Raw genomic sequence first — 24,698 nt, forward strand, 5'->3', positions numbered from 1 at the left:
TCTGATTGCTTTACTGAAAAATGTCTACTTAAACTTTGAAACTATCTCCTCTGAGAAGACTTTGTGTGTTTACCATTTGGCAGGCATTGTGCTGAGCACTTTAAACACATCATCTTATCAGATTCCTATGGCAAATTAAAAGGTTAGTTTTTATTTCTTGTTGAGAAGACAAAAATTTGGGTAGGTTGGGTGTCATGCCCAATGTTACATAGCTAATATGTAATGAAACAAGAATGAATTCAGTAAGTCTGAGTTTTGACTTTTAATCAGGAAGGGCAAAGTTAGATGAAAAGAAATTCAGTCCCTCTAGAGCTGAAAACTGACAAAGGGTATAGATTAAACTTTCTTTTGTTCTTTCTCTCTGGTGTGGTTTTCCACATGGCTGAGGTTATAGTCTAATGGAACTCTACCTCTGCATTTGTCTAATCAGATTACGAATGACAAGACTTGGATTACTTATTACTATGTTCCTAGCACCTATCTCAGCACCTTGCACTTCACAGATGCTTAATAAATGTTTGTGAGATGAATAAATGCCTGTTTCCTTTCCACTCTGTGTACTGTGGACAAAGCTCAGGTTGTTGTAGAGTTAGGTCCATGCACTGGCTATCTTTGCTTTGTGAACTTTTTTTTCTGGAACAGTAGAGCTAGGAAAGAGAAAAAAGTTTTGTCTTTTCACATCCAATTGCCTTTGAGGAGCTGGGAAGAGAGCAATTCACACTTGATTATCTTACATCAGATAAATTAGCAGCACTTGGATTGTGGAGGAGTCAAGAGCTAGAGCTCTCTTCAGTCTGACTAGCCAGCTCCGTCTCAGCTCAGAGGCCATGCTTCCTTCCCTGCCAGTCTTGGCTCTCAGCCTCCTAACTGCGGCCTTGGGCCAGACATTACAATTTCGAGAACATGTCTTTCTTAAATTTCTGGGCTTGGACAAGGTTCCTTCTCCACAGAAATTCCAACCTGTGCCTTATATCATGAAGAAAATTTTCCAGGATCAAGAGGCAGCAGCCACCACTGGGGTCTCTCAAGACTTATGCTACGTAAAGGAGCTGGGAGTCCGTGGGAACGTACTTCGACTTCTTCCAGATCAAGGTAAGGATATTGGAGTGTTTTCTAGAGGAAAATCTGGCATTGGAAGAAAGGAAATAAAGGGCAGTAACAGTTACTGAGGGGTTCATAGATAGCAGGACTTGCGCTGGTATTTTATATATTTTATCTCATTTAATCCCAACAACGATTCTGAGAGGAAGGCTCAGACAGTAGTAGATAACCTGTAACCTATTCAAGATTATACAGCTAGTGTGTGAACAAAGTCAGGATTCAAAATAGGTTTTTTTCTGAACCAACAACTTTGTGCTGCAGTTTAGGAGAGGTGAAGGTGGAATTGGGGCTCTGTCTCCCACTCTTTAGCGCACAATTTACGCATCCTAGTGCCTTTGGTATGGCAAGCAGGGGACAAAAATTTTGACCTTAGTTTGCCCATGAGACTAGCTTTACCTTCATTAGATGGAAAAGGCTACTCTTGGTTTACGGATACTGAACAATAATATATGCCATTGTCATACATACCCTTTATATAAAGATCTAAGTGAGTGCCATTTAATACTTTGCCAAACTGACAACCCACCAAAATTACCCAAGTCAGTTGTTAAAAAGCTGATTCTTCAGCCCAGTTCCTACCCTTCATTCTCCCATCCCATTCTTATTTAAGTCAGAGGTGGTTGTTGTAATCTGCATTTCTATTAGCCTCCCAGGTGGTTCAGAGACAGAACTGAGAGCCCTGATTGGTTAGTTTTAAAGCAATTTGAGATTAAGATTTAAATACTTATTTGTCCAAAAAGCATTTAGTTGATATCCATTGTGTCCCGGGAACTGTGTAGGGCCATGAGAATACAGAAATTAAAGATAAAATCTACTCTTTAAGAGTTTATAGAAGGGAAGTAGACAAACAGATGAGTTCCATATTTATTCTGTGCTCAGTATTATGTTAGAGGCTCAGGTCCTTGGGGGTGGGAGTTCAGGGAAAATTTCTGGAGGAAGGTTAAGAGATAAGAAAAGAAAGTTTGAAGAGTTTTCCTTGGAGAGAGTAGAAAACAGCTGAGATTACTTCTCTCCCTCCCTGATGGAAAAATCTTTGATTTTTGTGATGATCATAACCCTAACAAATTTTGAGGGCGGGGAGGGGTAGAACATAATCTCACCACCATTCCTCCCTAAACTTCCCCCTGGAGAAAACAACTATGAACAGTTGATATATTTTCTTCCAGACTTTTCTTATTTGCATAGGTATAATATAAACTTGGAACATTTTTTTTAATGGGATCATACTATACATTCCTTTAATGTTATGGACATCTCTTACAAGTCCGAACGAATAGTCAACTTATCCTCGTTTTAATGGTTGCATGATATTTCATTATATAAACATGCTAAAATTTATGTAACTGATGCCCTGTTGATGGGCATGGACATATCATAAATAGTGCAGCTTTATATCCATTTGTGTATGTGTGTGTGCGTGTGTGTGTGTGTGTGTGTGTGCACTTTTTCTGTTTCCCTAGGATAAATTCTTAGAAGAGGCTTGCTGTATCAAAGAGTAGGCACATTTATACTTTTGATATATAACATACATCCTCCAAAATTTTTACACCACCATAATTGTATGAGAATTCTTACATACAATTGACAAAAATCTTTTTTAAAATAGAAACTTATCGAAGTATAACATACATCTAGAAAAGTGCATAAATCATAGAGAACAACGCAACAAATTTTCACAGACTATCCAGCACTCAGATCAAGAGACAACACGACTAGCACCCCAGAGGATCCTTCGTGCCACCTCTGGTTAATCACTAATCCCTTGCACAGGTAACTTCTATCCTGATATCTAACATTACATAGTAGTTTTACCTGTTTTTGAACTTCATATAAATGGAAATGTGGAATGTATCCTTTTTTGTGTCTGGCTTCTTTCATTCAACATTATATTTGTGAGGATAAACCTGTGTATATTTGTAGTTCATTCTCATTGCTGTATATTTTATTCCAGTAATATATGACAATGTGCTTATCCATGCTACACTGGATGCCCACAAGATAACGCCAGTTTTTGCTTTTAATTTTTATTCATCTAATAGCAGAACAAATATCATTATTTTAATTTTATTTTTTAATAAGGCAGAATGATGCATTTTAAAATGAATAACGAATCATTTATCTTTATTTTTCAAATAGTTGCCTATTTATACATTATGACACTTTTCCTATTGAGAATTCTTCTTTTTCTTAATGATTTGTAAGGCCTCTTAATCATTTCAAAAGCTCTTTATACTCATGAGTTTTAACTCATCAGATATGTTACCAGTATTGTCAGTTATTTTTTGTGTTTTTGATTTTGTTAGTAATGGTTTTTGAATATAGAAGTTTTTTTTTTTTCTTGCTTTAAAATCTGTCTATCTTTTCCATTATGGCTTCCCCGCCGCCCCCATGCCTAAGGAACATGATTTAGTGATATAAGTGAAAAAGGAGACCAATATATTAGAATTAGAACCTCAAACAGGAGAGATCAATTGTTCAGAGAGGTTGAGAAGGGTAAGTTCTGTGAAAACATCCCTGCATCTGACGGTAACGAAGAAGCTGTTTCAGTGGAGTAGTAAGAGTAAAAGGGTTGGGAAATAACAGAAGGGTATGAGGTAAGAAGTAGGGACAGCAAACACAGACTAATTGTTTTTTTTTGAAAAGATGGTCAGTGAAAAGAAAGGGAGAGATAATAGAGTAGGACTGAAGAGAAAACTGGATAATTTTAAATGCCTTTTAATTTTGTTATTTTAAAAAATGAGAAGAGGCATTGTGGTGGGTTGGTTAGAAGATTTGGGTTTCTGTTGTCATTTCTCCACGAACTGAACGACCTTAGGAAATCCCGTCTTAGGGTGGAGCCATCCTACCGATCATAATGATGGTGTCAGGCCAAAGAAATTATTTGTGGACAGGGAGAAATTGAAAGTTAAAAAAAAAGGTGAAAATATACTCTATTGGGTCTTTTCCTAGAAGAGTAGGTGAGGCTTGAAAATCCAAGTAGAGAAACTGGCTTTGAAAATAGGGAGACTACACCTACAACTTCAAGAGATACAGAGAAGGGGGTCCATTTGAAGAAACCGAAGAGTCACATTGCACCTCACTATTCAGTGAGGTGGGGGATGAAATGTTCAGAGATACAGGATTAGACATTGTTGACATTGATGAGAGCAGGCTTTAGGTAAGGAATTACCGAAGGATAAAAAATAAGGAATTTCTGGAGGGCCAGTCTTGGCTGGTTAAGAGGAGTTTGTTTTGAAGACAATCGAAGTAGTTACATTTTGGCCAGCAACACCTGACAGCCTAAGATGTTCTTAAATGTTTTGTGCCATCTGTCCCTTTGAAGCCGATGGACCCCTTCTCAGAATAATGGTTTACACCCTTGAATAAAATATTTAGAATTTCAAAAGAAATCAATTAAATATTGAAATACATTTATAAAAATATTTTAAAAACAAATGTGTATACGGTAACATATATGGTGCTTTATTGAAGTAACAAATAAGACCCAGGGAAGGGACTATAACTATGATAAATTCAAGTAGTGTGAGCCTAAGTGTTATTTTAATATATTTGCAACAACTTAACAACTTGTATAAACATATCTGTGATTTTTACTAGTAGCAGTGTCATAGGCCCCGATAATATTATTGGGCTTTGTTGCCTATACTCATAATTGAAGGAAATGTTAAATTTAATTTAGAGTTTACTAAAAATAAAGATGTAATTATTTTTCCCATCCGTGACCATGATGGACCTTGTAAAGTCTGTCCAGGACACCTTAGGGACCTGTGGATATAAAGATAAGAACCTCTGGTCTGTGCTCATTTTGGTAGCACATATACTAAAAATTAGAATGATACAGAGAAGATTAGAATGGCCTCTTTGCGAGGATGACATGCAAATTTGTGAACTAACTCATATTTTTAAGGGAATTAAGAAGTAATAAAATTAGTCATGAAGATGTAAAGTACAACAGTATAGAGAATATAGTAAATAATATTGCAATAACTATGTATGATGCCAGATGGGTATTAGACTTATCAGGGTGATCATTTCTTAAGATAAATGTCTAGTCACTATGTTATACAGTTGACTAATATAATATTGTACGTCAACTATAATTAGCAAATAAGTTAAAAAAAAGAGAAACTTTGGCCTTAAATGAGGAGTGAGATAAATAAATAAATCCTCTAAAATGGTAGAGTTTGAGTATAAGTGATTATTTTCTGCCCTTATTTTGTGTATGTGACTATACTTGTAACATTTGACATTTACATCATGTATATGGATATGAAGTAAAATATATTATGGTGAGGCTTGTGTCTCTCTGTTCCCATCTAGGATTCTTTCTTTACTCCGAGAACTTTTCTCAAGCTTCCTCTTGCCTACAGAAGCTCCTCTACTTTAATCTGTCTGCAATTAAAGATAAGAAGCAGTTAACAATGGCCCAGCTGGGTCTGGACTTGGGGCCCAACACTTACTATAACCTGGGACCAGAAATGGAATTGGCTCTGTCTCTGGTTCAGGAGCCTCATGTGTGGGGCCGGTTCATCCCTAAGCCAGGTAAAATGTTTATATTGCAGTCAGTACCGTGGCCTCAAGGTGTTCTTTACTTCAACCTGTTGGATGTAGCTAAGGACTGGAATGATAACCACCAGAAGAACTTAGGTTTGTTCCTAGAGATGCTGGTCAAAGGAGACAGAGACGCTGGGGTGAATTTTCAGCTTGAGGACATCTGTGCCAGTCTGAGACGTTCTCTTCATGCTTCCCTGCTGGTGGTGACCCTCAATCCTGAGCAGTGCCACCCTTCTTCCCGCAAAAGGAGGGCAGCCATCCCTGCCCCTTATGCTTCTTGCAAGAACCTCTGCCATCGTCACCAGCTATTCATCAACTTCCGAGACCTGGGTTGGCACAAGTGGATCATTGCCCCCAAGGGGTTCATGGCAAATTATTGCCATGGAGATTGTCCTTTCTCAATGACCACCTCCCTCAACAGCTCCAATTATGCTTTCATGCAAGCACTGATGCACGTGGTTGACCCAGCAATTCCCCAGGCTGTCTGCATTCCCACCAAGCTATCCCCCATTTCCATGCTTTATCAAGACAATGATGACAACGTCATTCTACGACATTATGAAGACATGGTAGTTGATGAATGTGGATGTGGGTAGGCGGTCAGGAGAAGGAATGGAAGGAGTGTTCTTGGGGTAAAGGTTTTAATAAAACTACCTATTTGATTTACAACCCATTGGGTCTGAAATATCAGTACATTTATGTTTATAATTTGTCTTCCTGGAAAATCTATCATGAATAATGATGTACCGAATCTCTCTCTCTCTCTCTCTCTCTCTCTCTCTCACACACACACACACAATCTTAATGATCATAGGAATTTTTTGTCAAATCACCAAAATCTACATAATTTAATGGCTGTATTATATATGATTATTTATATATATACTTTACTTAAGAAAATGTTTATCCTTGAACAATGTGTTATTTGCAGTTTTCATGGTGGAACAATGTTATGGCTCTTTGTTCATAGATCATTGGCCCTATCTCCTTAGAAAACTTCAGACATGGCATTAAAGAGTTAAAAGTATAAATTGATTTCTATAATTAATATAAAATATATTGATATTAAAACAAACATACATGTTACTATGGTGTAAAATGTAAAATTCACATGAGCTTCAAATACAACACTCTACATATAGTAGGGTCCTATGGGTTATATCAGGAAGTATGGGGTCACTTTCCTCTCTTGTTAGAAGAACTAAAGTGGAAAATTTTATTTATTGACAGTTGTATCGCTTATTGTATTGCTTTTCTGCCTACTGCTGATTAAAAGAGGGAAAAGAAAATTTATTAAAACATATATGGTTCCTCATATCAGGAGGATCATATGTCCTACTGAGAACCTGATAAAATGTATACTCTCCCCTGGAAAGTGATACACATAAACATAAAATATTTTGCCTATAACTTGTAAAGAACACATTTCTCTTGAGTCAGGTTTTTTTCTTTTTTGTCCTTGTTATGACCCCGCTCGTATGTACTCATTTATGAGTATATATGAACTCTTTTGTAATATTCAATTCCTTTGAAGGGACTTTTTTCTCAGGGCTTATTTCTTACTTAAAATCAGATTAAAATCTAATTTAAAACATCTTTATGTCTTTTGAGTAAGTAAACATTTTATAGACAAGATCTGAAAAACATTAACCACAAAAAAATCAAATTGATAAATTAAGCTTCATTAAAATTGAGGATTTCTGTTCTTCAAAAGACACGATTGAAGAAATGAAAAGCAAACCAGATACTGAGAAACACACACACACACACACACACAGATATTACGAAAGAATCATATGCATAATGTATAAAGAACTCTTACAACTCAGTAATGAGACAGACAACCTAATAAAAAATGGGCAAAATACTCAGACTTCAGAAAAGAAGATATATAAATAACTAATAAGCACACATCATTAATCACCAGGAAAATGCCAATTAAAAATCACAATTAAACACAACCACACAACCACAAAAATGGCTGCGACTAAAAAGGCTGACATTACCAAGTGTTGATGAAGATGTCGGAAAGCTGGAACTCACATACTCCTGGTGAGACTGTAAACTAATACAACAATTTAGCGTTTTCTTAAAAGTTAAATATTTACTTATGTTTGTTCCAGCAATTCCACTCTCAGGTTATTTTACCCAAGAAGGGAAAAAGAAACATATGTTTCCATAAAGAATTGTACACAAATGTTATATCACCTTTATATATAAAAACCCTAAATTGGAAATAACCCAAAGTCCATCAGTGGGTGAATGATTAAACAAAGACCCATATAATGGAATTCTACCCAGAAATGAAAAAAGAAATGACCCTCTGATACATCGAATCTTGTAGATCAGTTTTACTTAGCAAAAACATTGTGTGACTCCATTGTATGAAACTATAAAACTGTCCAAAGTAATTTATAGTGACAGAAATAGCAGTGGTTGCCTGGGTCTGGGGCTAGGAAGATTGATTGCAAACAGACACGGTATTTTTTGGGGTGATGAGAATCTCAAACATCCCAGTTGTGGAATGGTTACATAAATATATGTATACATTTGTTTAAATTGATGAATTTCCAGGACTAGGACACTGACTTATTGTTGATCTCTTTTATAAATAATGAAATGTCATGACAGTCTATCATGAGTTTTCCAAAACAGAAGATGGACCGATCATTGAATAGGAATTCTAATAAAAACAAACTCACTTTATAGACCACCTTAACTATTGCATATGTGCCTCTCGTGAGTGTGTTCCAATGTATTAGTTTCCTTTAGCTGCTGTAAGAAATTATCATAAACTTAATGATATAAAACAACATAAATTATCCTACAGTTATGGAGATCAGAAGTACGAAATAGGATCTCAATGGGCTAAAATCAAGATGTCATCAAGGCAACTTTCCTTCACAAGGCTTTAGGGAAGGACTGATTTCCTTGCCTCTTCCAGCTTCTTAGAGGCTGTCCTCATTCCTTGAATCATGGCCCCCTTGCAGCTAGTAAACACATCACTCAGATCTCTGCTTCCATCTTCACCCGTCCTCTGACTGGCTTTTTTGCCTTTCTCTTATAAGGGTCTGTGTGATTAGACTGGGACTACCCAGATGATTTGGGATCATCTCCCTACCTCAAGATCCTTACCTTAATCATATCTGCAAAGTCACTTTTGGCTTCATAAGGTAACGAACTTAGAGGTTCTAGGGATTAGGAGGTGAACATCTTTGAGGGGTCATTGTTTTACCTACCACTTATGCCTAACTTTGGAACTCTTGGCTTCTGAAAGATCTTTGTTTATGATGTGGTTCTTCAACCCTTTCTTCAAAACTCTCACCTGCCACTCCAAACAACTGCTTCATCTTGTGGAGGCTCCAGCTTGTCTGTCTGTCTTTCTTTCTTTTCTCTTTCTTTCTTTCTTTCTTTCTTTCTTTCTTTCTTTCTTTCTTTCTTTCTTTCCTTTCTTTTCTTTTCTGTGTGGCGCTGGCGCAAACCGACAAACAACAACCGCATCATTCGGCTGTACCATTCACATTTCATTCGTACCGGCCACCGTACCGACACCATTTCACATTCCATTTCCATTCGCCTGCGGCACACCATTCAACAACGGCAACAACAACAACATATATATATATGCTCTAACATATATATAACCGCTTTAACTTAACTCGCTGTTTCCATTTCTTCGCATTATTCGGCCAAAATTTCATTCTATTTTCCGTACCATTCCTTCCTTCATTTCCTTCGGCTTCCTTCGGCCCTACGCTATTCCTTTCTTCAATTCAGTTTCCGGGCCCTGATTGCAGATATTTTAACTATGGTTTATAAAGATGATTGTTCTTTCTCTCTTCTGGCTTTCCACCTAGTCATTACATTAACACTGACTGCATTCCCTGGGCTGTGTTCCCCATCCCAGTGACCATCTATCAACTACTAATTTGTATTTCTTTAACCTTTCACCCCTTCTCCCAGCTCCTCAATCCCTCTCCCTTCTGGTCATCATCAGATTGTCCTCTGTATTTGTGAGTCTGTTTTTTATTAGTTTGTTATTTTTTGTTCCTTAGATTCTGCATATAAGTGAAATCACATGGTATTTATCTTTCTCTGACTTATTTCACTCAGCATAATAATGGACTTTCATAATTAAGGAAAATCTTATATTTAGGGCTCAGATGTTGCGTTTATAGAATTTGAGATTCAAAGTTCAGGGCCTCTAGTTTTGAGACCCCAAAAGGAAATTTAGGTGTTGAGAGTGACCTCGATTCTGAGAGTGTGTACTGAAATACAGAGGAGCTTGATCCAGGGTTCAGACAACAGGGTCAATGGCAATGGGGAGTATATGTAATATTCATCTTTTCAAGGAGGATAAAAAAGCATACATGGACTTGGTTATACACTTAACCTTAGCTTAAAGAAGAGAGAGAGATGACCTACGATTTGTATACTAATTACTTGACTTAGAGGCCGAAGTCCTTCTGATTTTGCTTTTATCAGTGTCCCTCCCCTTTCCAACAGGATTTGGGTCAAAGAGCAAAATAAGAGGAAGTTCGAAATAAATGAATAATAGCTAAAGAAAAAGTCCACAGTGTCTTCACTGGGTAACAATGGAAACTTTCAGGTTGCAGAAACAGTTCAATTCTCTCTTCTCTTTATTCTGCCTTTATTCTCATCAACAAACAATGATGGGTAAGTCTTATCTTAACCTTAATTTAAAGAAAAGGGAAAGGTTCCTAAATTCAGATGTTATCATGGAAGAACTTTGTAATTTGGATATATTCAATTACTCTACAGGATTATTTTCACCGTAAGTTTTCTGCACCACACAGATGCAAATCCCACTCCAACTTTTCTCTTAATCTGCTACCTGTTTGTGTAGTCCAGATACCCAATAACGACCTGAGACTCAGGAATGAGTCATCCTCTGCCCAAGCAGGAGGCAGTGGTCACACCTTAAGAAACAATGTAGCTGGCAAGAGCAATCAGCACAATATAAAACTGGAGGGCAAAAAGTCCAGTGACACAAGCACCATGGCTTCTGACAAAGGTAAGTGGATTAGGGTGGGGGGCACCTGGCAAGCTCCATATTCTTCAAAATGCAGAAACTCTATGTGTGTGTGTTTGTATGTGTATGTTTTGTTTGTGCTTGTGTCCTTGGGCATTTTCCAACTTTCCTATTTGTTAGTATATTAATATTATTTTAAAATAAGATCTATTACTATTATTATTCTTATTATTTACTTTCACATCCACAAATGATTTTGATCAAATGACACTAAATCAATGCTCATTTCACCATAGTAAAAAATTAAGTAAAATATACAATGGTTAAACAACAGTTTAAGATAGCAAGAGAAGTGATTATACAAGGGCATGTTAATCATTTAAGGCTTAGTTACTTAACTTTGGAAAAATTCATGGGAAAGGAGAACACTTTAGGCTGTGAAAGGAAATAATTTTCAGATAAGGTGGGATTTGAGCTGGATCCTACAAAGGTAGGATTTAGTTTGGCAAAGAGGAGATTCCAGGTTGGTTGACACACAGACTTTGAGAGAATTTACAAAGATTGTGTTTGACATATACTGAGTAAACCGGGTAAACTAGACAAGAGTTTGTGGAACTAATCTTCAGTGAGATTAGGAAGCAAATTTGAAGAGATATTATAGAGAGCCTTTACTATCAGCCTAAGGAAATTGAGATCGATCTTTTCGGTAAGAGAAAATCTCTGAAGAACTTGTGAATAGCATAGAGATGACTGAAATGACATTAGACACATTTACTTGGCATTTGATGCCTTTTGGATTGGAAACAGAAAAGATGGGAAGCAAGGTGACCAGTTAGAAGACTATTGCAAGAATGTGAGCATGACGTGATGGGAGATAATACAGATACCAGTCTAGGGTTTTAAGAGACAATATTTTTTCTCCATTATCTTTTCCCTCTATTAAAATTCTCGTGTGAGTGGCATTTGGGGGGAAAAACTAAATACGTTATTCAGTTGAATAAATTCCCTGGACTTTCCTCTGAAGGTGGTGTGTTTTATTCCTCAAACCAACCCAATTCATGTGGCTGGTGTCTTTGCCTTGCATCCCAGGGATAGATACTGAGAGTATATTGCACTATCTTTCTGAAGTTCTTGGTGTCGCTTCATCTCCTTCAGAGGAAGTGTCCTCCTGTCATCAATATGACCTTCTCATGACCTCTGTTTCTGTAAGGCCTACCTCAGGGCATATCAACTAGTTCAAGGACACAGATTTGGATTGAGGTTTGAGCGGTGTCCATTCCAAGGTGTCGGACATCCCTTTTCTCCTCCTTCTGACACTCACATTCCCTGTTTCTTCTTTTAAGGATGAGAGGTTTATTCTCCAAGTCACACTTAGGATAGTGTTTCCTGACTCTGTCCTCTTTCCTGGATATCTGACTCTCTTTTTAGTCCCACATCCCAGCTAGAACCTTTTTCCATCTCCTGGAAAGTGCCATGCACAACTTCACTTCCTGCCACCTCTCTATCATCTAGTACAAATGTACAAACAGACATATCACACACACACACACACTGTTGGGGAGAAAACACTTTTCATCTATTCTCTTAGGTTCGGTTTTTGGGGATCTGCTAATTAAACTGACAACAGGCAAATTAGCGAAAGAAAAGACAAAATTACATACAGCAGCTCACAATGTGACTCAGGGAGGCAATTAGAATTTGGGCTTATATACCATTTTACTGGGAGAAGCAGAGATAGAAAAGAGCACTCACGGGGAACAAAGCAACCTCTTAATGCAGGAAGGAGAGGGGAGAAAAGATACTTATCAAGAAACAAATGACTTTTAGGAAACACAGATAGGCCCTTAGGAGAACAGATTGGAGATATAACAGTTCAGTGACAATTTCTGTTTGGGTGGCTGTTGCCAGTGCTGAGTCAATCTCCCCTGGGGATGGGTTTGTGATAATTGAATTCTTTGGGTTCTATTTCTTTTGAGTTCTTTGAGAGGCTCTGCTTTTAGGAAAAGAAGGAGTTTCAGGGGGGAAAAGTCTATTTTCAAATATCTTCAGTTCAAAGTAATTTTTATGCCTCCATGGCACATCATTCTGGACCCCACACACACATGTGCACATACACAGAGCCTTGGGCAGAGTACCTCCTGTTTTGGAGGAAGTGTCTCCCAGATATTGTGACTCTTCCTGGTGCAAAAATAGCACCTCAGAATTAAGATTTGGCCAGGAGGGAGGACTGAGCATCTTCCACAGCCACTTCGCCCTCAGAGGTAGGAGTGACTTTTTATTTCTCTCTGACCCACTGAGAAGTGGCATCATGTGAGGAAACCTTATGTTCTGTGTCTCAAACTCCATGGATCTCTGCTTTCTTGGAAAAGAGAAATTGAAGATGGTAACTGAGACTTTTGATGTGTGATCCTTTTCTCCTGCCACCCCAGACAGACTTTAGCTTCTAAATAACCAGAGTGTACATCCTTAACATGGGTTCTTGTTGCCAAAATAAATGCCTATGTTCCCCCGCTAAAAACGAATGGATTGCCTTTCTGCTCTCCAAGTTTTGGAATTCAGCACCATGACCATTCTGAATCCAAACCAGGTCAGTGCCCATTTCATCCCCAAAGCTCTGAGTCTTGAGAGGCACAGCCTCTAAAATCCAGATTTTTACTTGAATCATTCTTACATTCTTTAATGGCTTCCTGTTACACTTAGAATAAAATCAATGGCTTAGCAGGCCCTATATGGTCAAGCTCATCTCCTGTCATTGTATATTTTGATCACTCTGCCCCAGCAAGCCTACTTCTTGCTCTTCCTTGAACATGTCATGATCTTTTCAACTTAGGTCCTTTGCACTTGCTGTCCTTCTTCTTAGCATGCTCTGTCTTGATGTGTCTTGCTTCACTTTACATTCATGGCTCTGCTTAAATATGCCTCTTTGAAAAGACCTTCCCTGACCAAACTCTGAAAGCTAGCCTTTCTCACCATCACCTTTGATTTCCTTATAATACTTTTCGTAGTACTTGTCACTACTGACTTAATATATGTATTTATTTACTTATTGTCTCTCTCTATTTGAAATATAAACTCCATGAACATGAAGATAGAGATTTGTTTTGTTCCTTGTTCCTGTACTTAGAAGAATACCTAATGTTTAGTAGACTCTCAATTAACTTTTATTGAAAGGATATGTAAGTGATCCCCTGACACACTATAGTTTGCCAAGTTCTGGGGGTGACTAATCTGTTTGTCACTAGTACCCGCTTCTTGGCTGTTCTGGGTATTTCGCCCCTGTGTGATAGCAAATTGGAAGGCACAGGCACCAAGCAGGTTCTTGGTTACTCCGACGAGTCCTTTGACTAAGGGCGGGAATCAGGATTACACTAGTTCCCTCTGATCCACGGTTTCACTTTCCATGGTTTCAGTCACCTGCAGTCATCTGTGGTTTGAAAATATTAAATGAAAAATCCAGAAGTAAACAATTCATAAGTTTTAAATTGAACACCATTTTGAGTCAAGAATAAATCTTGTGTCTTCCTGCTCTGTCCCACCCAGAATGTGAATCACCCCTTCGTCCAGTGTCTCCATGTTGTATACTCTCCCCTCTCGTTAGTACTCAGCAGCTGTCTTGGTTATCAGATTGACTGTTATGGTATCACAGTGCTTGTGTTCAAGTAATCCTTATTTTACTTAATAATGGCCAAAACTCAAGAGTAATGATGCTGGCTATTTGAATATGCCAAAGAGAAGCCATAAAGTGACTCCTTTATGTAAAAAGGTGAATATAGTACAATAAAATATTTTGAGACCACATTTACATAACTTTTATTACAATATATTGTTATAATTGCTCTATTTTATTATTACTTATTATTGTTAATGTCTTACTGTGCTTAATTTATAAATTACTTAATTTAATTTATAAATTAAACTTTATCATAGGTATGTATGCACAGGAAAATAACATAGTATATGTAGGGTTTGACACTATCTGTGGCTTCAGGCACCCACTGGAGTCTCGGAACGTATCCCCCATAGATAAAGGAGGATGCTATCCCATTCCCTAACATCGTGCATTGAGAACTGGAGTGACTGAGTCACACCACATCAACATCTAGTTCCCAGCTCCCAGTTCAGCTGCTGCTCCTGTTGTTTTGTTCTTTTCTTAAGAGCAGTGATGCTTTCTCCAGATTAACAGGATTCAGAGGAAGAAGTTTGCCACCCTTGAGATCTTTTACGTAGCAGGATTTTGCTGTCAATGCCTTCAGTAACAATGGGATTATAATCATAGCTTAAAACATATGGCTTTAGGAAATAAACTCTTTGTGTATTTTGCTCAGTTCTCCTCAATAATTACATTTTGGAAAACTGTAGAATAATATTACAACCAGGATATTAACATTGACATAATCCATCCTTTTATTCAGATTTCTCCAGTTTCACTTGTGCTCATTTGTGTGTATATTTAGCTTTATGTGATTTTGTCACCTGTATAGGTTTGTGTATCTTCTACCGCAACCAGATCTGAACAATTCCAACAGTACAGATCCCTTTTATTAACCTTTTATAACCAAACCCTCCTCCCTCTTGCTCCACCCCATCCCTAACCCTTGATAACAACTGATTTGTCCTTATTTCCAAAATTTTATCATTTCACAATGCTTTATAAATGGAATCATAGAGTATGTAACCTTTTGAGATTGGCTTTTGTCCCTGACTCTGTATAATCCCCTGGAATTTCATCTAAGTGTTGCATATATCAATAGCTTGTTCTTTTTTATTGCTGAGTAGTATTTCATGGTATAGATATACCATAAATTATTCAACCATTGACCTGTCGAAGGATGCCTGGGCTCATTCCAGTTTTTAGATGTCATAAAGCTGATATGAACATCCATGTACAGGCTTTTGTATGAACCTAAGTTTTCCTTTCTCTGAGGTAAATGCCTAGGAGTGCAATTGCTAGGTTATATGATAGTTACATTCTTTGTTTGTTTGTTTTTTCTTTCTAAAAAACTGCCAGTTTCCCAGAGTGGCTGTACCAATTTATATTCCTAGTAGCAATGTATGAGAAATCCAGTTTCTCTCTCTCTCTCTCTCTCTCTCTCTCTCTCTCTCTCTCAATATATATATATATGTGTGTGTGTGCGTATATAACTGTATGGTGAAGTTTATTCAGTCATTTATTCAATAAGTATCTATTACTAAACAACATTTTTCAGGCAGTGTGATAGGTCTGGAACAAGAGATACGTAATCCATATCTCACATAATTTACAATTCAGTGGTAGTATAGGCATGTAAATAGGCAATCATAATTACATAATTACTATGATTAAGGAAATATGACATACTGTAGGGGCATATAGGAATCATATCTAAGAGCCTCTGAGAAGTGACTTTTCCATTGCACTTATGCCTGTTGGAACCTTAAGAAGGATTACCTGGTTTGAGATTGGGCAAATAGATTTCAGCATAGCCCTTTTTAAAATCTTGTTTTTCTTGATGCCATAAACTAGACCAATCCAATTAATTCAGGAGAGAATATTTTAACTCCATTTTCTGATATGTTTGTTTTTTTTTAGAAGAATAGAGCATTTTTTCTTAGCAGCTCAATTTGTATGTGGGTGTTATTTGACATACTCATCTCTTGGTCAACAGGTCCTTCAACTGGAGATCCCACCTTGAGGTAAGAATGGTACTATCACATTGTGCATTTAATTCAACCAAGAATAAGTGGGTGTTTAAGAACTAGAGAACTATAGCTTTCTTCATTGTTCCTTTCCTCTTTTACCATGCCCCCAATTTTTCTTTTTTCCTTTTTCAACTTCTTCTTCTATAATTATTGTTTTCTATATCTTTGTTGCTATGTCTTTTTGTTTCTGTTTAAAAAATTACCTTTCAGCTTTGTTCTGTTATTATCTTACTATTGCTCTTCTCTCTTTAAATCGCATGTTTTTATAGTCATTAGTGAAAGGTCCAGGAAACTCATTTGTCACTTCGATTTCATCTTTCTATTTTATATTACATGCACATTTTCCAGACATTATTATAACAGCAGGACTTTTGTCAAGAAACATATTATCTTACGATGAATGGAAGGAATAATCTATGTAATAAATGAATGCAATACTTCAGGGGTGAGTGGGAAATATTACAATGTAATAAACTTTTGACTTAACCTCATTGGAAGGAAGAGTCATCAGCACAACCCTGAGTTTCTCTAATCACAGCTTTGACATATGGAGAGGGTTAAATCTTAAGAGGCCATTGAGAGCAATTTGAGTTTCTTTCTCATAAGGTTTAAGTGTACAGAATTTAATGTAGAAGAATCTTGAGTCTCAATTACTCTCTTCTTAGACTTGGCAATAGAATTTTGTTGACAAGTCAAGGCTTCTACATCTGAGAAAATCTTGTTAGGGTCCACTGAGAAATAGTAAACATTAATGATTGGGACATGGCGCCTCTAAGTGTGAGATAGAAAGATTAGACTATATGAGAAAAAAAGGACACATTTATATCTGAATTTGAGACTAACAGGCAGTGGTATAGAGAGAGTAGTAACGTGAGTTGAGAAAAATCTCTTCATTGTGTTGTAATAGAAACTCTGATAATTCAAGTGGACCAGCACAGATAACTTTAAGACATAGAAGTGGAAAAAAAAAAGTTTCCCAAGACTTTATGTTTTAGATCTGCCTGATAGAAGACGGGGACATGAAATTATTTCTAAGTTTTTTCTCAAGATTGCATGACAATGTGAGAGTGTTTTTATATTTCAGGAGAAGGATCGAACCCTGGGAATTTGAAGTCTTCTTTGATCCCAGAGAACTCCGTAAAGAGGCCTGTTTGCTCTATGAAATTCAATGGGGCACGAGCCACAAGATCTGGCGAAACTCAAGCAAAAACACCACCAAGCATGTTGAACTCAATTTTATAGAAAAATTTACTTCAGAAAGACACTTTTGCTCATCTGTCAGCTGCTCCATCATCTGGTTCTTGTCTTGGAGTCCCTGCTGGGAATGCTCCAAGGCTATTAGAGAATTTTTGAGCCAACGACCTACTGTGACTTTAGTTATTTTTGTATCACGGCTTTTTCAACACATGGATCAACAAAACCGTCAAGGACTCAGGGACCTCATTAACAGTGGTGTGACTATCCAGATCATGAGAGCCTCAGGTGAAAACAATAAACCAAGAATCTTAAGCATTTATGAGAGATTGTAATGGTGGCATGTTTCTAGGCCAGGAGACAGATTTATCCTAGAGTGGAAATCTCAGAAGTAAAACAATCAAAATAATGTGAAAAAGGACCAGGTCTGAAATTCATTGCAGGGAAAGTATAAAAAATATGACTCTTTTCTCCATTTTGCCACTATGGCTTCTCTGCCATCCTCAAATGAACTGCTTTGTTGTTGTTATTTTTTTAGAGATTCTGGGGGAGTCTAGCCCAGCTCCTGCAGCAAAGAGATCAGAGGGCTTTATATATGGTATTTTTAAAGTTGGACTTTTTTTTTTTGAATTATTTATTTATTTAGAAAACAACTTTGTCAACATGCCCTGAAGATATAAAATGCCATGAGAAAGTGAAGAAGCAATAGGATTAAAGCCAGGTCTTGCCTATGTCACACTGTTTCATCACAGTCCCTCCCTTCTATCCCTCCTTTACCATATTCCACTCACTTTGACCTTCTTTCTTACGTTAGTCCCCATCTCAGAACCCCCAGGTATGCCCTTCTCAAGAGTTTCACATGGCTGTGTCCTCCTTGTGAACAAAAAAAAGGGGTTCCATGGACAGAAACCTCGCAGAGTGATCTGATCATAAATTCCTAACTGGGCAGGTCATGGTGGGTAGCCACGCCCCAGCCAGTAACTTCTTCTTTAAAAAAAAAAAAAAAAATTATTTATTCATTTGTTTATTTATTCTTTAATTGAAGAAATTATTAAAAAAATTTTCCCCCTGTCTACCTCCCTCCTCCCCCCTCCTCTCTGGTAACCACTAGTCCACTGTCCATGTTAAAGCTGAGCTTTTATAAAGCAACTTTCTGTTGTATTTAGTAAATGAACCATGTACTGTGTTTCCTTAGAGTATGATCACTGCTGGAGGAATTTTGTCAACTACCCACCTGGGAAAGAAGCTCACTGGCCAAGATACCCTCCTTTGTGGATGAAGCTGTATGCATTGGAACTCCACTGCATAATTTTAGTAAGTTATTTGACAAAGATTCTGATGCATAAAGAAGCATCCTTCTTTAAACTTCTTTCCTGATAATTTTGACACACAGTTTCCTCACTATTTATCAATTATATTGAGATTTAGTTATTTAACTGCTTGACCTATCTTAAAAAAAAAATAAGAATAAGGTAATCTCTTTGTGGAAAATAAGTAGGAAAAAGAAATAATAAACTGGTCTAAGATATATGTGGAATCCATATTAATTAGATTTCATTATTGTTATTATCACAACATATATTGGCTTTATAAAATTGCAAATATTCTCTTTTCCCATATTAGTGTATATCATTCTTTGAAAAATTTAGGTGTCCCATTTGTATTCTCTTGAGAGTAGTTCAATGGTCTTCAACTGTTGTTTTAAAATGTTTGTGGCGATAATAGTATTAAGAAAAACATTATCCAAACTTCTTTTTTATTCTAGAATCTCCCTCCCTGCGTAATGATTTCAAGAAGATGTCAGAAACAGCTTACATTGTTTACACTTATTCTTAAAAAGTGCCATTACCAAATGATTCCAGCCCATATCCTTTTAGCTACAGGGTTGATACAAGTTCCTGTGACTTGGAGATGAATAGAATGATTCTTTGTGTGTATTGTTTCAAGAACAGGAAATGATTATTCACTAAAGAGTGAGTGCCATTAGAATTTAGGAAATTTCACTTTGTGTTTTCATACACAAACAATAAGTTATCTGAAAATTAAGTAAAGAAGACTGTCTTATTTACAATAGCATCGAAAACAGTAAAATACATAAGAATCGGTTTAATCAAGGAGGTGAAAGATCTGTACACTGAAAACTATAAGATATTAATGAAAATAATTGAAGAAGACACAAATAAGTGAAAGGTATCCTATGTTCATGGATTGGAAGAATTAATATTCATACTACTAAAGCCATTTATAGATCCAATACAATACCTATCAAGATTTCAATGGCATTTTTCAAAAAGAAAAAAACTTCAACAATTCTAAAATTCATATGGAACCACAAAAGACCCTAGATAGTCAAAGCAATCCTAAGGAGGAAGACCAAAGCTGGAGGCATCACATTTCCTGTTTTCAAACTATATTACAAAGCTATAGTAATCAAAACAGTACGGTACTGGCATAAAAACAGACCTACCTGTGGGACAGAATAGAGAACCCAGAAATAAACCTATGCATATAGGATCAACTAATATATGGTAAGAAAACCAAGAATTCTCAACTGAGAAAAGGTAGTCTCTTCAATAAATGGTGTTGGAAACCTAATATTTACATACAAAAGAATAAAATGGGATCCTTATCTTATACCACTCACAGAAATTAATTCAACATGGTCTAAAGATTTAAATGTGAGACCTGAAACCATAAAATTCTTAGATGAAAACATAAAAATAAAGCTCCTTGACCTTAGTCTTAGCAATAATTTTATGCACATAACACCTAAAGTACAATCAACAAAAGCAAAAATAATCAAATAAGACTAAATCAAATTGAAAGGCTTCTGCACAGCAAAAGAAACAATCAACAAAATAAAAAAGCAACCTATGAACTGGAAGAAAATATCTGTAAACTGTATAACTGATAAAGGGTGACTATCCAAATGTATAATGAACTTGTACAACTCAACAGCAAAAAGAAACACCAAATAATCTGATTTAAAAATGGGCAAAGGACCTGCATAGATATATTTTTTTAAAGAAGATATTCAAATGGCTAACAGTGATTTGGTCAACATCACTAAATACCAGAAAAATGCAATCAAAATTATGAGATAGTATCTCATACATGTTAGAATTTCTATCATCAAAAAGACAAGAGATGACAAGCGTTGGCGAGAATGTGGAAAAAAGAGAATCCTTGTACACAGTTGATATGAATGCAAGTTGGTATGGTTACTGTAAAATACAGTATAAAGGTTCCTCAAAAAAATTAGAAGTAGAACTACTATATGATTCAATAGTCTCACTCCTGAGTATACATCTGAAGAAAAGGAAATCATCATCTAGAAGAGATATCTTCACTTCCCTGCTCACTGCATTATTTATAATACCTGAGATATGAAAACAACCTAAGTTTCCATCAATGGATAAATGAGTAAGGAAGATGTGATATATAAATAAATAAATAATATATATATATATATATATATATATATATATATATATATATAAATAATAAATTATATATATATATATAAATAAATTATATATATATATAAATTATATATATCTTCTTACTTCTATGTGGAAAAAATCCAACCCATAGAAATAGAGAGCTGATTAGTGGTTTCCAGGGGCAGAGGTGAAAGTGGTCAAAGGGTACAAACTTTCAGTTTTATGATGAATAAGTTCTAGGGATGTAATGCACAGCACGGTAATTATAGTTAATAATACTGTATCATATACTTGAAATTTGCTGAGAGTAGATCTTAAATGTTCTTACCATACACACAAAAATCGTAACTATGTGAGGCAATGAATATGTTAACTCATCTTATCACTTTTCAATATACATATATCAAATCATTTTGTTGTATACCATAAACTTACATAATGTTATGTGTCAGTTATATCTCAATAAAGCTGGAGGGGGAAAGAAATTGAAACAAACAAATGTAGAAATTTTTACAAACGGCAATATCACAGATCATTTTATCTACTGCTGTTTCACAAATAACCTTACAGTCAAGCTGTCAGCCAGGGCTGCAGTCATCTTAAGGCTTGACTAATGCCAGAGAATGTGCTTCCCAGATGGCACACTCACGTGGCTGGCAAGTGGATGCTAGTGGGTGGTCTTAGTTTATTCCTATGTAGTCTTCTCCACAGGGCTGCTTAAATATCTTCATGACATTGCAACAGGCTCCCTACAGAGTAAATGGTCTTAGAGAGACCAAAGTGGAAATTGTTATGTCTTTAATGACTTAGTCTTCAAATCATATATTAATTTTTCTGCAGTGTTCTATTGGTCACACTGGCCAGCCATGATTCAGTGTGATTTTACAAACTGAATGTGAGAATACATCTAATGTCCAGCTCACTAGATGAAAAAAGACTCACATTATTGCCCATCTCCACATGAAATTTTACACGGTTTTAAAAATAAAATCCTAAAAGCTTTCTGAGAGGGAAAAAAATGTTACTTACAAAATATAAAAATACCACTGTCAGACTTGTCAAGATCAACGTTGAAATCTAGAAGATATTTGACCCATGCCTTTAAAATTCTCATGGTAAAATGTTTCTCAGCTTACTTTTATATGCAGCCAAACTATCTAGTATGAATGGGGAATAGAGACATTTTCCACATGCAAGGTATCAAAAAAAAAAAAGAAATTACTTTCCATGCTTTCTCAGGAAGCAACTGGAGGGTTTGCTACACCAAAATGAAGAACTAAACCAAAAAAGAGGAATGCTTGGAATCCTGAACACTAGTAATTTGACACAGAAGATAAAAGAAAAAAAAATCTCAGGATGCTAACAAAGGGAGATCCAGGTTTTTTATACTTGACCCACCAGTAAGTTTTGGAATACCCCTAGTTCTCCTAGAGAAGGGGGCTATTTCCTGGGGGAACTCGCCATGTGATTGAAGGGTTAGAACTTTCAGTCTCACCCCTCAACCTGCTGGGGAGGGAGATGAGTTGGAAGGTGAATCGATTGCCAATGGCTAATGATTTAATAAATCATGCCTACGGAATGAAGTCTCTATAAAAACCTAAAATGATGGGCTTCAGAGAGCTTCTGGGTTAGTGAACATCTGGAGATGCAGAGACAGTAGCATACCTTGAGAGGGTATGAAAGCTTCACACCCTTTCCTCATACCTTTCCCTGTACCTCTCTTCTATGTGGTTGTACCTGAGTTATTTCTTTTTATACTAAACCAATGATATAGTAAGTAAAATGTTTTTTTGAGTTCCGTGAGCTGCTCTAGCAAATTAATCCCAAGGAGGCAGTCATAGGAACCTCTGATTTACAGCTAGTTGATCAGAAGTGCAGGTGACAACCTGGACTTGTGATTGTCATCTTAAATTGACGGGGTTGTTGGAAACTCCATTTGTACCTGGTCATTCAGAAGCACAGATAGTGACCTGGGCTTGCAAATGGTGTCTGAAGGCGGGGCAGGGGGGACACTCTTGTGGGACTGAACCCTTAACCTGAGGAGTCTGGTGCTATCTACAGGTAGAAAGAGTCAGAATTGTGCTGGGTTGTGGGATACCCAGTTGGTGTCCCAAGTATTACTTGATGGTGTCGGGGAGAATCCCCTCCCCCTAGAGTGGAATTGGTTCCAGAGTCTAATTCAGGGACTCACAAAAAGGAGGGACTCACAAGGTCAAAACCTAAGTCAGCCTGTACTTATTTAAGGGAAATATCTCACTGTCAAATAAACCTAACATACACCAATCGCAATTCTCCCACTCAACTTTAGCCTGCGTTGCAAATAAAACCTGCTAGCCTTCTAAGGAAATCCCAGACCTCTGAGCCAATCATGTCTGTTTTCATGTTGCTGCTTCAAATGCTCTATAAAACCTGCCCTTGCCCAAACATCCCTCGGAAAAAGTATTCTGCTGCTTGTGAGACACTGTACTCCCCAATTCATAAATTGTTTTCCCTTGAATGAAGGACATCGAACTTGTTACTAAATTGTCTTACTTTTTTTTTTCATTCGACAATGCTTAGAAAGACTTTCCTCTCTACCAGAGTATAAATATATTTATCCATCTCCATCGCTCCCACTCAAGGTGAGGAGAGTGAGTTGAAAAGAAAAGTCGAGTAGACTGACTGTGCTACATGATTATAAAGGCCCATTTGGGATGGTGGTTATAAATTTATAGTCTTTAATCTGCTCTTTCATGTGACATTCTTCAGTTGCACTGAGCTGCTAATGTGCAGGCATGGAGAATGCTGATGTTTAGCTTTAGCTAGGTTTCGGATTTTGGCAGATAGGAGCCACAAAAAGAATGAGAGGCAAAAAAGCTTCAGATTAGTATAAGTCTCTGAGCTGATTAAGAAAGAAAATGAAAAAAGGAGCTGGTGGGTTGGAAAAAGTTGGAAAGCCAATGAATTGGAAATCTTGATAAGATCATTAAATATGTGTAGTGGGTGTATTTAAACAATCAAGCTTGAAGAATAGTATGTTATGGTCAGAAACAGGATGGATTAACTATTTTAAAAGCAAAATAGCTAGGAGTGATAACATCACCGAGGGTGTAACTAAGGAAGTCTGTGGCTGAGTTAGAGCAGAAAAGTAGAAAGAAGGAAGGGAAGTAACGAAGAGGTAAGCCCCATCGCCGGTATTCTTTTTCAGAATTGGTGTTCTCACATTTTTCTCTTACTAGATGAAGTTTAGAATAATTCTGTGGAGTTCCTAAAGATCTATCAGAATTCGTAAAATGTCATTAATGAAATTCCACATGCCAGATAAGAAAGGGCAGCCCTCCCTTTACTCTCCAATTATGTGTTACTCTCACGTGTCTGTTTTTTTCCCAGTAAAGGTTCTCGAAATAACAGTGCACACTCATTATTCTGTATCCTTATTTTCTTCTTCTTTTTTTTTAATGCCTAACAGCACTTGGTCTTCCTAGGTTGTCTCCCATCCGAGTACTAACCAGGCCCGTCCCTGCTTAGCTTTCAAGATCAGATGAGATTGGGCACATTCAGGGCAGCATGGCCGTAGACTCTAAATCCTTATCTTCTGCTCCTCAACTCTTTGGAAAACCTTTGCTAAGGATACTGCTGGGCTCTCTTCCATCTTTATATTTCTTTACCTATTTGCAGCGTTCATGTGTTTGACCACATTATTCTTGAAACCTTTGACATTGATGACATATTGTCTCCTGGATCCCATTTTAGTG

The 24,698-nt window shown here is 36.8% G+C and overlaps 2 protein-coding genes, 1 non-coding gene and 1 pseudogene across 3 annotated transcripts; 3 read left to right on the forward strand and 1 right to left on the reverse strand.

Annotated features, from left to right (window-relative positions):
• The first annotated feature begins 571 nt into the window (after positions 1–571).
• GDF3 (growth differentiation factor 3) lies at positions 572–6,345 on the forward strand. The gene is made up of 2 exons (XM_039874330.1): positions 572–1,092; positions 5,422–6,345. The coding sequence occupies exons 1-2, from the start codon at positions 828–830 to the stop codon at positions 6,249–6,251; spliced, it is 1,095 nt and encodes a 364-aa protein (XP_039730264.1). The 5' UTR covers positions 572–827; the 3' UTR covers positions 6,252–6,345.
• On the forward strand, positions 4,898–5,005 carry LOC120611770 (U6 spliceosomal RNA). The gene has a single exon (XR_005655284.1). It is a non-coding gene; the product is annotated as a U6 spliceosomal RNA (small nuclear RNA).
• A 4,152-nt stretch (positions 6,346–10,497) lies between the features above and the next one.
• APOBEC1 (apolipoprotein B mRNA editing enzyme catalytic subunit 1) lies at positions 10,498–20,885 on the forward strand. The gene is made up of 5 exons (XM_039874331.1): positions 10,498–10,690; positions 16,294–16,321; positions 17,412–17,809; positions 18,717–18,835; positions 19,287–20,885. The coding sequence occupies exons 1-5, from the start codon at positions 10,675–10,677 to the stop codon at positions 19,434–19,436; spliced, it is 711 nt and encodes a 236-aa protein (XP_039730265.1). The 5' UTR covers positions 10,498–10,674; the 3' UTR covers positions 19,437–20,885.
• A 3,518-nt stretch (positions 20,886–24,403) lies between these two features.
• Positions 24,404–24,521, reverse strand: LOC120611822 (uncharacterized; annotated as a pseudogene).
• Between the last annotated feature and the right edge of the window lie 177 nt (positions 24,522–24,698).

The sequence above is a fragment of the Pteropus medius genome, unplaced genomic scaffold, assembly GCF_902729225.1.
Source record: "Pteropus medius unplaced genomic scaffold, Ma_sr-lr_union100, whole genome shotgun sequence".
Lineage (NCBI taxonomy): Eukaryota > Metazoa > Chordata > Mammalia > Chiroptera > Pteropodidae > Pteropus > Pteropus medius.